A 17,059-nucleotide genomic window follows, 5' to 3' on the forward strand; every position below is an offset into this window, starting at 1 on the left:
ATGGTGAGGATGGATGACAATGATGATGATGACGACAATGATGAAGATGAAGGCTCATCTGATGGTGAGGATGGATGACGATGATGATGTTGATGATGATGATGACGATGATGCCAAAGGCTCATCCAATGGTGAGGATGGATGACAATGATGATGATGACGACAATGATGAAGATGAAGGCTCATCTGATGGTGAGGATGGATGACGATGATGATGTTGATGATGATGATGACGATGATGCCAAAGGCTCATCCAATGGTGAGGATGGATGATGATGATGATGTTGATGATGACGATGACGAAGGCTCATCCAATGGTGACGATGGATGACAATGATGACGATGATGATGATGATGAAGGCTCATCCGATGGTGACGATGGATGACAATGATGATGATGATGATGATGACGATGACGATGATGAAGACGAAGGCTCATCCAATGGTGAGGATGGATGACGATGATGATGTTGATGATGCCGATGATGACGAAGGCTCATCCGATGGTGAGGATGGATGACAATGATGTTGATGATGATGATGATGATGACAAAGGCTCATCCAATGGTGAGGATGGATGATGATGTTGATGATGCCGATGATGAAGATGAAGGCTCATCCGATGGTGAGGATGGATGACGATGATGATGTTGATGATGCCGATGATGACGAAGGCTCATCCGATGGTGAGGATGGATGGTGATGATGATGTTGATGATCACGATGATGCCGAAGGCTCATCCAATGGTGAGGATGGATGATGATGTTGATGATGCCGATGATGAAGATGAAGGCTCATCCGATGGTGAGGATGGATGATGATGATGATCTTGATGATGATGAAGGCTCATCCGATGGTGATGATGGATGGTGATGATGATGTTGATGATGCCGATGATGATGAAGGCTCATCCGATGGTGATGATGGATGATGATGATGATGTTGATGATGCCAATGATGCCGAAGGCTCATCCAATGGTGAGGATGGATGATGATGTTGATGATGCCGATGATGAAGACGAAGGCTCATCCGATGGTGATGATGGATGGTGACGATGATGTTGATGATGCCGATGATGATGAAGGCTCATCCGATGGTGAGGATGGATGACAATGATGATGTTGATGATGATGATGATGATGCTGATGATGATGAAGGCTCATCCAATGGTGAGGATGGATGGTGATGATGATGTTGATGATGCCGATGATGACGAAGGCTCATCCGATGGTGATGATGGATGGTGATGATGATGTTGATGATGATGATGATGAAGGCTCATCCGATGGTGAGGCCGAAGCCGCAGTGGAACTTGTCCCGGCCGTGGTGCAGGAAGGCGCCCAGAGCCAGGGTGAGGGGGAGGGGCGGCAGCTTCTTCTCCAGCACCGCGCCCACCAAACCAGTGCTGTCCAGTGACCCTGGGGACACCAGACTGGGTGAACTGGGAGGGACTGGGACAGCCCCCACCAAACCAGTGCTGTCCAGTGACCCTGGGGACACCAGACTGGGTGAACTGGGAGGGACTGGGAGGGACTGGGACAGCCCCCACCAAACCAATGCTGTCCAGTGACCCTGGGGACACCAAACTGGGTGAACTGGGAGGGACTGGGAGAGCCCCCACCAGCCCAGTGCTGTCCAGTGACCCTGGGGACACCAAACCGGGTGAACTGGGATGGACTGGCATCAAACTGGGCCAAAATGGGATCAAACTGGGTCAAACTGGGATCAAACTGGGATTAACTGGGATCAAACTGGGCTCAAACTGGGATTAACTGGCATCAAACTGGGATCAAACTGGGGTTAACTGGGATCAAACTGGGATTAACTGGGATCGAACTGGGTCAAACTGGGATTAACTGGCATCAAAATGTCATCAAACTGGGATCAAACTGGGATCAACTGGGATCAAACTGGGCTCAAACTGGGATTAACTGGGTCAAACTGGGATCAAAATGGGATTAACTGGCATCAAACTGGGATCAAAATGGGTCAAACTGGGCTCAAACTGGGATTAAAATGGGATCAAACTGGCATCAAACTGCGATTAACTGGGCTCAAACTGGGATCAAACTGGGTCAAACTGGCATCAAATTGAGATTAACTGGGATCAAACTGGGACAGCTCTGAACAGCCCAGTGCTGTCCAGTGACCCTGGGGACACCAGACTGGGTGAACTGGGAGGGACTGGGACAGCCCCCACCAAACCAGTGCTGTCCAGTGACCCTATGGGAGGAACTGGGATGAACTGGGATGGACTGGCATCAAACTGGGATTAACTGGCATGAAACTGGGGTCAAAATGGGAACGAACTGGGTCAAATTGGGCTCAAACTGGGATTAACTGGCATCAAACTGGGATTAACTGGCATCAAAATGGCATCAAACTGGGCTCAAACTGGGATTAACTGGGATCAAACTGGGACAGCTCTGACCAGCCCAGTGCTGTCCAGTGACCCCGGGGACACCAAACTGGGTGAACTGGGATGGACTGGGACAGCCCCCACCAAACCAGTGCTGTCCAGTGACCCTGGGGACTCTGAACTGGGTGAACTGGGATGGACTGGTGATACTGGTGATACTGGTGCTAACGCACCCCGGAAGAGCAGGTGTCACTGGTTATACTGGTGTGTTATACTGGAGATACTGTTGTGTTATACCGGTGATACTGGTGTGTTGTACTGGTGATACTGGTGGTACTGGTGTGTTATACTGGTGATACTGGTGTGTTATACTGGTGGTACTGGTGTGTTATACTGGTGATACTGGTGTGTTATACTGGTGGTACTGGTGTGTTATACTGGTGATACTGGTGTGTTGTACTGGTGACACTGGTGACAGTGGTGTGTTGCACTGGTGACACTGGTGTGCTGTACTGGTGACACTGGTGTGTTGTACTGGTGACACTGGTGACACTGGTGACAGTGGTGTGCTGTACTGGTGACACCAGTATGTTGTACTGGTGACACTGGTGACAGTGGTGTGTTGCACTGGTGACACTGGTGTGCTGTACTGGTGACACTGGTGTGTTGTACTGGTGACACTGGTGACACTGGTGACAGTGGTGTGCTGTACTGGTGACACCAGTATGTTGTACTGGTGACACTGGTGACACTGGTGACAGTGGTGACACTGGTGTGCTGTACTGGTAACAGTGGTGTGCTGTACTGGTGACACTGGTGACACTGGTGTGCTGTACTGGTGACACTGGTGTGCTGTACTGGTGACACTGGTGACAGTGGTGTGCTGTACTGGTGACACTGGTGTGTTGTACTGGTGACACTGGTGACACTGGTGTGCTGTACTGGTGACACTGGTGTGTTGTACTGGTGACACTGGTGACCGTGGTGTGCTGTACTGGTGACACTGGTGTGCTGTACTGGTGACACTGGTGACAGTGGTGTGCTGTACTGGTGACAGTGGTGTGCTGTACTGGTGACACTGGTGACAGTGGTGTGCTGTACTGGTGACACTGGTGTGCTGTACTGGTGACACTGGTGACAGTGGTGTGCTGTACTGGTGACACTGGTGTGCTGTACTGGTGACACTGGTGACACTGGTGTGCTGTACTGGTGACACTGGTGTGCTGTACTGGTGACACTGGTGACAGTGGTGTGCTGTACTGGTGACACTGGTGTGCTGTACTGGTGACACTGGTGACAGTGGTGTGCTGTACTGGTGACAGTGGTGTGTTGTACTGGTGACACTGGTGACACTGGTGACAGTGGTGTGCTGTACTGGTGACACTGGTGTGCTGTACTGGTGACACTGGTGACAGTGGTGTGCTGTACTGGTGACACTGGTGTGCTGTACTGGTGACACTGGTGACACTGGTGTGCTGTACTGGTGACACTGGTGACAGTGCTGTGCTGTACTGGTGACACTGGTGTGCTGTACTGGTGACACTGGTGACACTGGTGTGCTGTACTGGTGACAGTGGTGTGCTGTACTGGTGATACTGGTGTGCTGTACTGGTGACACTGGTGACACTGGTGTGCTGTACTGGTGACACTGGTGACAGTGGTGTGCTGTACTGGTGACAGTGGTGTGTTATACCGGTGACACTGGTGACACTGGTGTGCTGTACTGGTGACACTGGTGTGTTGTACTGGTGACACTGGTGTGCTGTACTGGTGACAGTGGTGTGCTGTACTGGTGACACTGGTGACACTGGTGTGCTGTACTGGTGACACTGGTGACACTGGTGACAGTGGTGTGCTGTACTGGTGACAGTGGTGTGCTGTACTGGTGACACTGGTGACACTGGTGTGCTGTACTGGTGACACTGGTGTGCTGTACTGGTGACACTGGTGACACTGGTGACAGTGGTGTGCTGTACTGGTGACAGTGGTGTGCTGTACTGGTGACACTGGTGACACTGGTGTGCTGTACTGGTGACACCGGTACGTACCCCGGAAGAGCAGGTGTCCCCGCGGCAGCTCCAGCTGGTACCCGAAGGTGACACTGGTGTCCCTGAGCCGCGCGCTGGCCTCCAGCTCCACCCCCACCTGCAGCTGCGGGGACACGGGGGACACGGGGGACACATGGCCACAATGGCCCCATGGCCCGTGTCCCCATATCCCCCTGTCCCCATGTCCCATGTCCCCCTGTCCCCACATCCCCACGTCCCCATATCCCCCGTCCCATGTCCTCATGTCCCCCTGTCCCCATATCCCCATGTCCTGTGTCCCCATGTCCCCCTGTCCCTCTGTGCCCATGTCCCCCTCTCCCCATGTCCTCGTGTCCCCCTGTCCCCATGTCCCATGTCCCCCTGTCCCCCATCTCATATCCCCGTCCCCATGTCCCCATATTCCCCTGTCCCCATGTCCCCCTGTCCTCATATCCCATGTCTCCATATTCCCCTGTCCCCATATCCCCCTGTCCCCATGTCCCCCTGTCCCCATATCCCCATGTCCCCGTCCCCATATCCCCCTATCCCCCTGTCCCCATATCCCCCTGTCCCCATGCTCCCCTGTCCCCCTGTCCTGTGTCCCCCCTATCCCCCTGTCCCCATATCCCCCTGTCCCCATGCTCCCCTGTCCCCCTGTCCTGTGTCCCCCATATCCCCCTGTCCCCATATCCCCATGTCCCCCTGTCACCCCATACCCCCCTGTCCCCATGTCCTGTGTCCCCATATCCCCCTGTCCCCCTGTCCCCATATCCCCCTGTCCCCATGTCCCCCCACTAATGAAGCCCCAATTAACGCTGTTCATTACCTGCTCATTAGCGCGATGGTAATAGGTGGCGTGAGCTCCCGCCTGGCCCAGCGTCAGGGTCCCGATCCAGTTGGGTGCTGGGGGGGGGGTGGGGACATGGGGACCGTGTCACCGTGTCACCTCCCCTCGGTGACACTGCTGTCCACCCCACTACTGGGGGTAGACCAACCCTCCCTACTTGGGCACTGGGGGTAGACCAACCCTCCCCAGTGTTGCCCCCAGTGCCTCTATTGTCCCCAGTGCCACCAGTGGCTCCATCCCCAGTGTCCCTGTCACCTGCCAATGTCATCATGTCCCCAGAGTCCCCGTGTCACCTTCATAGCGTGTGGTGACACAACTGTCCCCACCCAGGCACCGGGGGTAGACCAACCCTCCCTACTTGGGCACTGGGGGTCGACCAACCCTCCCTTTCCTTGTGCAGGGTAGACCAACCCTCCCCAGTGTCCCTGGTTGTCCCCAGTTGTCCCCAGTGCCACCAACACCTCCATTCCGTGTCCCTGTCTCCCCAAAGTGTCCCCAGAGCCGTGTCACCTCCATTGCATGTGCAAAGTGACACCACTGTCCCACCTGGGCACCAGGGGTAGACCAACCCTCCCTACTTGGGCACTGAGGGTCGACCAACCCTACTTTGACAGGGTAGACCAACCCTCCCCAGTGTCCCTGGTTGTCCCCAGTTGTCCCCAGTGCCACCAACACTTCCATCCCGTGTCCCTGTCTCCCCAAAGTGTCCCCAGAGTCGTGTCACCTCCATAGCATGTGCAAAGTGACACCACTGTCCCACCTGGGCACCAGGGGTAGACCAACCCTCCCTACTTGGGCACTGGGGGTAGACCAACCCTCCCTTTATTTGTGCAGGGTAGACCAACCCTCCCCAGTGTCCCTGGTTGTCCCCAGTTGTCCCCAGTGCCACCAACACCTCCATCCCGTGTCCCTGTCTCCCCAAAGTGTCCCCAGAGTCGTGTCACCTCCATAGCATGTGCAAAGTGACACCACTGTCCCACCTGGGCACCAGGGGTAGACCAACCCTCCCTACTTGGGCACTGGGGGTAGACCAACCCTCCCTTTAGTTGTACAGGGTAGACCAACCCTCCCCAGTGTCCCCAGTTGTCCCCAGTGTCCCCAGTCCCCCCAGTTGTCCCCAGTGTCCCCAGTCCCCCCACTTGTCCCCAGTGTCCCCATGTCACCTGCGTATCGCGCCGCCATTGACAGGACCGTCCCCTCTTCCCCGGGGCGCCGGTGATAAACCAGTTCCCCCCCCAGTGCCAAACTGGGGGTGACGCTCTGCAGATAATGGGCCACCAGGATCCCTACAAATATAGGGGGGGGTGCCCAATTTGGGGGGTGCAAGGGTTGGGGGGGGTTCCATTGTACCCCCCCCCTTAAAATAATGGACCCTCCCATATAAAATTCAGGGGGGCCTCCAAAAATTTGGGGGTTCCCATTTGGGGGGTTCCCATTTGGGGGGATCCCATTTGGGGGGTTCCCATTTGGGGGGATCCCATTTGGGGGGTCCCAATGGTCCACGTTGGGAGGGGAGTCCCCCCCTCTTATGGGTCCCCCCCCATTGGTTATGTTCCCCTTCATTTTGGGGTTCCGCCCCCTTTTTATGGGTACCCCCGCCCATTTCTTGGGGTCCCCCCCCACTTTTGGGGCCCCCCCCATTTTTGGGGGACCCCCATTTTTAGGGTCCCCCCCATTTTTATGGTTCCCTCCAATTTTTAGGGTTCCCCCCTTTTATGGGTCCCACCCATTTTTTGGGGACCCCCCACGTTTTGGGGTCCCCCCCATTCCCTCCCCCCCCACATTGGGGTCCCCCCCATTCCCTCCCCCCCACTTTTGGGATCTCCCCATTTTATGGGTCCCCCACATTTCTTGGGGTCCCCCCCATTCCCTCCCACCCCACATTGGGGTCCCCCCCGTTTTAGGGTTCCCCCCATTCCCCCCCCGACATTGGGGTCCCCCCCATTTTAGGGGTCCCCCCATTCCCTCTGCCCCTCCCACTGGGGTCCCCCCCCACTTTTGGGGTCCCCCCCACTTTGGGATTCCCCCCATTTTAGAGGTGCCCCCCATTCCCTCCCCTTCCCCACATTGGGGTCCCCCCTCCACTTTTGGGGTCCCCCCCCATTTCTTGGGGTCCCCCCCATTCCCTCCTCTCCACTTTTGGGGTCCTCCTCATTTTATGGGTCCCCCCCATTTCTTGGGGTCCCCCCCATTCCCTGCCCCCCACACACACATTGGGGTCCCCCCCATATTGGGGTGCCCCCCATTTCTTGGGGTCCCCCCCACTCCCTCCCCCCCCACATTGGGGTCCCCCCCATTTTAGGGGTCCCCCCATTCCCTCCACCCCTCCCATTGGGGTCCCCCCTCCCACTTTTGGGCCCCCCCCCATTCCCTTCCCCCCCTACATTTGGGGTCCCCCCATTGCCTGCCCCCCCACATTGGGGTCCCCCCCAATTCTTGGGGTCCCCCCCACTCCCTCCCCCCCTCACATTGGGGTCCCCCCCATTCACTCCTCCTCCATCCCATTGGGGTCCCCCCCAATTCTTGGGGTCCCCCCACTCCCTCCCCCCCCACATTGGGGTCCCCCCCATTTTAGGGGTCCCCCCATTCCCTCCACCCCTCCCATTGGGGTCCCCCCTCCCACTTTTGGGCCCCCCCCATTCCCTTCCCCCCCTACATTTGGGGTCCCCCCATTGCCTGCCCCCCCACATTGGGGTCCCCCCCATTTCTTGGGGTCCCCCCCACTCCTCCCCCCCTCACATTGGGGTCCCCCCCACCCTCCTCATTGGGATCCCCCCGCCCTGATTTCATGGATCCCCCCCATTCCCTCCCCCTCCATTAGGCTCCCCCCCCATTTTTGGGGTCCCCCCCACTTTTGGGGTCCCCCCCCATTTTTGGGGTGCCCCCTGACCTGAGCCCAGCAGGATGTCGGGGTTCCCCAAGGTCACGGCCGCCGTGAAGTCCCCCCCCCGGTACTCCCCGTCCAGCTGCCAATTGACGAACTTGGAGCCCTGGGTCTGGGGGGGACACTCAGATTGGGGACCCAGGCGTCCGGGAGGGACCCAGGCGTCCGGGAGGGACCCAGGCGTCCGGGGGAAGCCAAATAGGGGACCCAGGAGTCCAGGAGGGGACCCAGGCGTTCGGGAGGGAACCAAATAGGGGACCCAGGTGTTCGGGGGGAGCCAAATAGGGGACCCAGGCGTCCGGGAGGGACCCAGGCGTCCGGGGGGAGCCAAATAGGGGACCCAGGCGTCCGGGAGGGACCCAAATAGGGGACCCAGGTGTTCGGGAGGGACCCAAATAGGGGACCCAGGTGTCCGGGGGGAATCAAATAGGGGACCCAGGCGTCCGGGGAGACCCAAATAGGGGACCCAGGTGTCTGGGAGGGGACCCAGGCGTCCGGGAGGGACCCAAATAGGGGACCCAGGTGTCTGGGAGGGACCCAAATAGGGGACCCAGGTGTTCGGGAGGGACCCAAATAGGGGACCCAGGTGTCCGGGGGGAATCAAATAGGGGACCCAGGAGTCCGGGAGGGACCCAAATAGGGGACCCAGGTGTTCGGGGGGAGCCAAATAGGGGACCCAGGCATTCGGGAGGGACCCAAATAGGGGACCCAGGTGTCTGGGAGGGACCCAAATAGGGGACCCAGGTGTTCGGGAGGGACCCAAATAGGGGACCCAGGTGTTCGGAGGGACCCAAATAGGGGACCCAGGTGTCCGGGGGGAATCAAATAGGGGACCCAGGAGTCCGGGAGGGACCCAAATAGGGGACCCAGGTGTTCGGGGGGAGCCAAATAGGGGACCCAGGCATTCGGGAGGGACCCAAATAGGGGACCCAGGTGTCCGGGGGGAGCCAAATAGGGGACCCAGGAGTCTGGGAGGGAACCAAATAGGGGACCCAGGTGTCTGGGAGGGAACCAAATAGGGGACCCAGGCGTTCGGGAGGGACCCAAATAGGGGACCCAGGCGTCCGGGAGGGACCCAGGCATCCGGGGGGGACCCAAATAGGGGACCCAGGCGTTCGGGAGGGACCCAAATAGGGGACCCAGGCGTTCGGGAGGGACCCAAATAGGGGACCCAGGTGTTCGGGGGGAGCCAAATAGGGGACCCAGGCGTTCGGGAGGGACCCAAATAGGGGACCCAGGCGTCCGTGAGGGACCCAGGCATCCGGGGGGGACCCAAATAGGGGACCCAGGCGTTCGGGAGGGACCCAAATAGGGGACCCAGGCGTTCGGGAGGGACCCAAATAGGGGACCCAGGCATCTGGGGGGAGCCAAATAGGGGACCCAGGCGTCCGGGAGGGACCCAAATAGGGGACCCAGGTGTCCGGGGGGAATCAAATAGGGGACCCAGGCGTCCGGGAGGGAACCAAATAGGGGACCCAGGCGTCCGGGGGGGACCCAATAGGGGACCCAGGCGGTTTCCTCCCATTTTTGAGGGTGTTCCCCACCATTTTTGGGTGGATTTTGCCCCATTTTTAGGTGCATTTCCCCCCTTTTTTTGGGTTTCCCCACCCAGGGGGGTTTGGGGGGGTCCATTGGGGTTCCCCAGAGCGGGGGACACCCCAAATTTGGGGGGGTTCCCCCATTTTAGGAGGGGTTTCCCCCCATTTCTATGGGGGTTTCCCACCATTTCTAAGGGCGTTCCCATCACTTTGGGGTGGGTTTCGCCCCATTTTTGGGTGCATTTCCCCCCTTTTTTTGGGTTTCCCCACCCAGGGGGGTTTGGGGGGGTCCATTGGGGTTCCCCAGAGGGGGGGACACCCCAAATTTGTGGGGTTCACCCCAAATTTACCTGGAAAGCCACCTTGGAGCGCAGCCGGGCCGTGAGCTGGTGGATGACCTGAGCGTTGAGGCTGCCGCTGTTGTCCATGTCCCCCACCAGCACCGGGAACGCCTGGCAACAGATGACGTCATCAGACGGCGCCCAATGGGAAGCCAGGGGCGGCAAACGGCGCCCAATGGGGAGCAAGGGGCACCAAGTGGGAACCAATGGGGACCAAGGGGCACCAAGTGGGAACCAAATGGGAACCAAGGGGCCACCAATGGGAACCAATGGCACCCAATGGGAACCAAATGGAACCAACAGGAACCAAGTGGCATCAAATGGGAACCAATGGGAACCAAATGGGAACCAATGGGAACCAAACAGCACCCAATTGGAACCAAGTGGGAACCAAACGGAACCCAATGGGAACCAATGGGAACCAAGTGGTCCCCAATGGGAACCAAGTGGGACCAATGGCACCAAATGGGAACCAAATGGCACCCAATGGGAATCAGACGGCATCCAATGGGAACCAATGGGAACCAAGTGGTACCCAATGGGAACCAATGGTAACCAAGTGGAACCAAATGGGAACCAATGGGAACCAAGTGGCACCCAATGGGAACCAAATTGCACCCAATGGGAACCAAACAGCACCCAATGGGAACCAATGGGAACCAAGTGGTCCCCAATGGGAACCAAATGGGAACCAAGTGGAACCAAATGGGAACCAAATGGCACCCAATGGAAACCAATGGGAACCACGTGGCACCCAATGGGAACCAATGGGAACCAAGTGGCACCCAATGGGAACCAAATGGGAACCAAGTGGCCCCCAACGGGAACCAAATGGAACCAACGGGAACCAAGTGGGACCAACGGCACCAAATGGGAACCAAATGGCACCCAATGGGAATCAATGGGACCAATGGCACCCAATGGGAACCAAATGGGAACCAATGAGAACCCATGGGAATCAAATGGGAAGCAAACGGCACCAAGTGGCACCCAATGGGAACCAAGTGGCACCCAATGGGAACCAATGGGAACCAAATTGCACCCAATGGGAACCAGACGGCACCCAATGGGAACCAATGGGAACCAAGTGGCACCCAATGGGAACCAAATGGCACCCAATGGAAAGCAATGGGAACCAATGGCACCCAATGGGAACCAAGTGGGAACGAAATGGGAACGAAATGGGAACCAATGGGAACCAAGTGGCACCAAACGGGAACCAATGGGAAGCAAATGGTACCCAACGGGAACCAATGGGAACCAAATGGGAACCAAGTGGCACCCAATGGGAAGCAAGGGGCACCAAACGGCATCAAATGGGAACCAAGTGGGAACCAATGGCACCCAACGGGAACCAATGGCACCAAACGGCACCCAATGGGAACCAAATGGGAACCAATGGCACCCAACGGAAACCAACGGCACCAAACGGCACTCAATGGGAACCAAACGGGAACCAATGGCACCCAATGGGAAACAATGGGAACCAAATTGCACCCAATGGGAACCAATGCGAAGCAAATGGCACCCAATGGGAACCAATGGGAACCAAGTGGCACCAAGTGGTACCAAATGAGAACCAATGGGAACCAAACGGAATCAAATGGTAACCAAATGGCACCCAATGGGAACCAAATGGGAACCAAATGGCACCCAATGGAAACCAATGGGAACCAATGGGAACCAAGTGGCACCCAATGGGAACCAAATGGCACCCAATGGGAACCAAATGGTACCAACGGGAACCAAGTGGCACCAAATGGGAACCAAGTGGGACCAATGGCACCCAATGGGAACCAAATGGCACCCAATTGGAACCAAGTGGGAACCAAACGGCACCCAATGGGAACCAAGTGGTCCCCAATGGGAACCAAGTGGGACCAATGGCACCAAATGGGAACCAAATGGCACCCAATGGGAATCAGACGGCATCCAATGGGAACCAGTGGGAACCAAGTGGAACCAAATGGGAACCAACGGGAACCAAGTGGCACCCAATGGGAACCAAATTGCACCCAATGGGAACCAATGGGAACCAAGTGGTCCCCAATGGGAACCAAATGGCACCCAATGGAAACCAATGGAAACCAATGGGAACCAAGTGGCACCCAATGGGAACCAATGGGAACCAAGTGGCACCCAATGGGAACCAAATGGCACCCAATGGGAATCAATGGGAACCAATGGCACCCAATTGGAACCAAGTGGGAACCAAATGGCACCCAATGGGAACCAAATGGGAACCAAGTGGCCCCCAATGGGAACCAAGTGGGACCAATGGCACCAAATGGGAACCAAATGGCACCCAATGGGAATCAATGGGACCAATGGCACCCAATGGGAACCAAATGGGAACCAATGAGAACCCATGGGAATCAAATGGGAAGCAAACGGCACCAAGTGGCACCCAATGGGAACCAAGTGGCACCCAATGGGAACCAATGGGAACCAAATTGCACCCAATGGGAACCAAATGGCACCCAATGGGAACCAATGGGAACCAAGTGGCACCCAATGGGAACCAAATGGCACCCAATGGAAAGCAATGGGAACCAATGGCACCCAATGGGAACCAAGTGGGAACCAAATGGGATCGAAATGGGAACAAATGGGAACCAAGTGGCACCAAACGGGAACCAATGGGAAGCAAATGGCACCCAACGGGAACCAATGGGAACCAAATGGGAACCAAGTGGCACCCAATGGGAAGCAAGGGGCACCAAACGGCATCAAATGGGAACCAAGTGGGAACCAATGGCACCCAACGGGAACCAATGGCACCAAACGGCACCCAATGGGACCAAATGGGAACCAATGGCACCCAACGGAAACCAACGGCACCAAACGGCACTCAATGGGAACCAAATGGGAACCAATGGCACCCAATGGGAAACAATGGGAACCAAATTGCACCCAATGGGAACCAATGCGAAGCAAATGGCACCCAATGGGAACCAATGGGAACCAAGTGGCACCAAGTGGTACCAAATGAGAACCAATGGGAACCAAACGGAATCAAATGGGAACCAAATGGCACCCAATGGGAACCAAATGGGAACCAAATGGCACCCAATGGAAACCAATGGGAACCAATGGGAACCAAGTGGCACCCAATGGGAACCAAATGGCACCCAATGGGAACCAAATGGTACCAACGGGAACCAAGTGGCACCAAATGGGAACCAAGTGGGACCAATGGCACCCAATGGGAACCAAATGGCACCCAATGGGAACCAAATGGTACCAACGGGAACCAAGTGGCACCAAATGGGAACCAAGTGGGACCAATGGCACCCAATGGGAACCAAATGGCACCCAATGGGAACCAATGGTACCCAATGGGAACCAAGTGGGAACCAATGAGAACCAATGGGAACCAAATGGGAACCAAATGGGAACCAAATGGCACCAAATGGGAACCAATGGGAAGCAAATGGCACCCAATGGGAACCAAATGGCACCCAATGGAAACCAATGGGAACCAATGGGAACCAAGTGGCACCCAATGGGAACCAAATGGCACCCAATGGGAACCAAATGGTACCAACGGGAACCAAGCGGCACCAAATGGGAACCAAGTGGGACCAATGGCACCCAATGGGAACCAAATGGCACCCAATGGGAACCAATGGCACCCAATGGGAACCAAGTGGGAACCAATGAGAACCAATGGGAACCAAATGGGAACCAAATGGGAACCAAATGGCACCAAATGAGAACCAATGGGAAGCAAATGGCACCCAATGGGAACCAATGGGAACCAAGTGGCACCCAATGGGAACCAAGTGGGAACCAATGAGAACCAATGGGAAGCAAATGGCACCCAATGGGAACCAATGAGAACCAATGGGAAGCAAATGGCACCCAATGGGAACCAATGGGACCAATGGCACCCAATGGGAACCAAATGGCACCCAATGGGAACCAATGGGAACTAAATGGGAACCAAATGGCACCAAGTGACACCAAATCGGAACCAAATGGCACCAAGTGGCACCAAGGGTCACCAAGTGGCACCAAATGACACTGTGACCCATGTCCCCACATCCCCCACAGTGTCCCCGTGTCACCTGCTCATTTGGGTCATCCCTGTTTGGGTCCCTCCCGGACGCCTGGGTCCCCTATTTGGTTCCCCCCGGATGCCTGGGTCCCTCCCGGATGCCTGGGTCCCCTATTTGGGTCCCTCCCGGACACCTGGGTCCCCTATTTGGTTCCCCCCGGATGCCTGGGTCCCCTATTTGGTTCCCCCCGGATGCCTGGGTCCCCTCCCGGATGCCTGGGTCCCCTATTTGGGTCCCTCCTGGACACCTGGGTCCCCTATTTGGTTCCCCCCGGATGCCTGGGTCCCCTATTTGGTTCCCCCCGAACGCCTGGGTCCCCTCCCGGATGCCTGGGTCCCCTATTTAGGTCCCTCCTGGATGCCTGGGTCCACTATTTGGGTCCCCCCCAGATGCCTGGGTCCCCTATTTGGGTCCCCCCCGGACGCCTGGGTCCCTCCCGGACGCCTGGGTCCCCTATTTGGGTCCCTCCCGGACACCTGGGTCCCCTATTTGGGTCCTCCCCGGACGCCTGGGTCCCTCCCGGACGCCTGGGTCCCCTATTTAGGTCCCTCCCGGACGCCTGGGTCCCCTATTTGGGTCCCTCCCGCCGGACGCCTGGGCCCCTCCCGGACGCCTGGGTCCCCCCCGGACGCCTGGGTCCCTCCCGGACGCCTGGGTCCCCACGCTCACCTCAGTCGGGCTCAGCTGCTTCGTCCCCACGTAGGTGGCCCCGAAATGGTAATTGGACTCTCCCAGGGTGCTCAGCGCCACTGTGTGGTTCACCTGGGGGGGACCGGACCATTTTGGGGGTGCGGGGGTGTTTGGGGAAATGGGGGGGGGCATCATTTTGGGGTTAATTTTGGGGTCCCCCCCTCCAAAAATGGTACCTGGAAGTGGTTGCTGAGCCCCTTGTTCACCGTCAGCTTCACCCCCTCCATCTGCACTGGGAACAGCTCTGGGGGGACAGGGGGGGGACCCCAAGATTTGGGGAACCCCCCTCATTATTGGGGCCCCCCCATTATTGGGGACCCCCCTGGATCTCGGGACCCACCCCTTGTATTGTGGGACCAACCATTGGGGTTTATGGGGGGACACAAACTGATTATAGGGGGTTACCGGGGGGTAATGGGGGGAGCCCAATATTTGGGGAACCCCCTCATTATTGGGGACCCTCCCTTGTATTGTGGGACCAACCATTGGGGTTTATGGGGGGATACAAACTCATTATAGGGGGTTACTGGGGGGTAATGGGGGGACCCCAATATTTGGGGACCCCCCCTCATTATTGGGGACCCCCCTGGATCTCGGGACCCACCCCTTGTATTGTGGGACCAACCATTGGGGTTTATGGGGGGATACAAACTGATTATAGGGGTTTTTTTTGGGGGGTAATGGGGGGACCCCAATATTTGGGGACCCTCCGTCATTACTGGGGACACCCCCTCATTATTGGGACCCCACCCTGGATTTGGGGACCCCCCCCCTGGATTTGGGGACCCCCCCCCCTTGTATTGTGGGACCAACCATTGGGGTTTATGGGGGGGATACAAACTCATTATAGGGGGTTTTTGGGGGGTAATGGGGGGACCCTGATATTTGGGGACCCCCCCATTATTGGGACCCCCCCCCCTGGATTTGGGGACCCCCCCCCTTGTATTGTGGGACCAACCATTGGGGTTTATGGGGGGATACAAACTGATTATAGGGGGTTACTGGGGGGTAATGGGGGGAGCCCAATATTTGGGACCCCCCCTTGGATTTGGGACCCCCCCCCTTGTATTGTGGGACCAACCATTGGGGTTTATGGAGGGGATACAAACTGATTATCAGGGGTTTTTGGGGGGTAATGGGGGGACCCCAATATTTGGGGACCCCCCCCTCATTATTGGGGATCCCCCTCATTATTGGGGAACCCCCCTGGATTTGGGGACCCCCCCCATTGTATTGTGGGACCAACCACTGAGGTTTATGGGGGGGATACAAACTGATCTTGGGGGTTGGGTCATGGGGGTTTTTGGGGGTCCCCCCAATTTTGGGCACCCCCCCTCATTATTGGGACCCCCCCCTCATCATTTGGGGTCCCAGGGGGGTTATTGTGGGGGTCCCAGGTTGGATTTTGGGGTCCCAAGGGGGTTATTCGGGGTCCATGGGGGAGGTTTGGGGTCCTTGGCGGGGGTTTGGGGTCCATGGGGGGGGGGTTTGGGGTCCCAGGTTGAATTTTGGGGTCCCAGGGGGGGTATTTTGGGGTCCCAAAGGTAATTAGGGGGTAATTTTGGGGGTGCCGGGTGCATTTTGGGGTCACTCACCCTTGCATTTGCGGTGACATTCCTCGAACGCCCCCGGGTTGGGCAGCGGGTCCCCCCCCGTCTCAGAGCCTCGTTGGTTTGGTCCGGGGGTCACCCCCAAGCCAGGGGGGGGGGATCCCAGCGAAGCCCGGGGGGGGCACGGGGAGCAACGGGGGGGGCGGAGCGGCGGGGGGGGGCGACCCAGCGGCCAAGAGGTTTCCCATGGTGGGGGGGCTGCAAAAAAAAGGGGTTCGGACCCCCCCAAAAGACCCAAAATCGGCCCAAATCGCAGCGCCCCCCCCCCCCTCAAATCGCGACTCACGTTGCGGCGTCCGGAGGAGCGCTGAGGAAACGACCCGAAAGCCCCGCCCACCGCGCTCTGATTGGGTGACGGCGCCGCGCTGCGCGTTTCTATTGGTGGGCGCGGAGAGACGCGCCCACTTCGCCGTTGCGCCTCTTCCGGGAAGGAGGTGCCTCCCGCCCTTCCTCGCCCCGCGCGTTGCCATTGGTGGATCCCCGCCCGCGCCCCGCGCTGATTGGCTGCTGCGGGGTCGGGGCATAGAGCGGGTGAAGGGCGCCGCGGGACGGAGCGGCCGCGCTGGGCGCCGCCATTTTGGGGCGGGCTGGGCACCGCTCTATGGCGATGGGGGCGGCATGGGGTACCGTATTGAATCTATAAGAACCACCCCCATAAAGCCGATCCCGGAACAACCCCCCCCAATAAAGTAGGTCCTAC

General features: G+C 57.6%; 1 protein-coding gene across 3 annotated transcripts; it reads right to left on the minus strand.

The window, feature by feature from the left end:
• Positions 1-861: 861 nt before the first annotated feature.
• On the minus strand, positions 862-16,898 carry TOMM40 (translocase of outer mitochondrial membrane 40). 3 transcript variants are annotated; one of them, XM_071800590.1, is made up of 11 exons: positions 16,646-16,898; positions 16,345-16,557; positions 14,926-14,993; positions 14,729-14,821; positions 10,008-10,109; positions 8,126-8,231; positions 6,399-6,521; positions 5,215-5,291; positions 4,410-4,512; positions 1,279-1,420; positions 862-906 (listed from the first exon to the last, which is right to left on the minus strand). In XM_071800590.1, the coding sequence occupies exons 1-10, from the start codon at positions 16,881-16,883 to the stop codon at positions 1,281-1,283; spliced, it is 1,263 nt and encodes a 420-aa protein (XP_071656691.1). In that variant the 5' UTR covers positions 16,884-16,898; the 3' UTR covers positions 862-906; positions 1,279-1,280. The 3 variants fall into 3 exon arrangements, with proteins under 3 accessions (XP_071656691.1, XP_071656690.1, XP_071656692.1); XM_071800589.1 differs by having other exon boundaries at positions 862-1,086; XM_071800591.1 differs by lacking the exons at positions 862-906; positions 1,279-1,420 and adding an exon at positions 2,398-2,528.
• Between the last annotated feature and the right edge of the window lie 161 nt (positions 16,899-17,059).

This window comes from Patagioenas fasciata, chromosome 31, assembly GCF_037038585.1.
Source record: "Patagioenas fasciata isolate bPatFas1 chromosome 31, bPatFas1.hap1, whole genome shotgun sequence".
NCBI lineage: Eukaryota > Metazoa > Chordata > Aves > Columbiformes > Columbidae > Patagioenas > Patagioenas fasciata.

Coding starts and splice junctions, on each gene's coding strand:
- TOMM40 (XM_071800590.1), bottom strand. CDS start 16,883: ATGCCCCGACCCCGCAGCAGCCAATCAGCGCGGGGCGCGGGCGGGGAT. Junction 6,522..8,125: donor CGACATCCTGCTGGGCTCAG/GTCAGGGGGCAC, acceptor CTATATTTGTAG/GGATCCTGGTGGCCCATTAT. Junction 5,292..6,398: donor AATGGCGGCGCGATACGCAG/GTGACATGGGGA, acceptor CCCCCCCCCCAG/CACCCAACTGGATCGGGACC.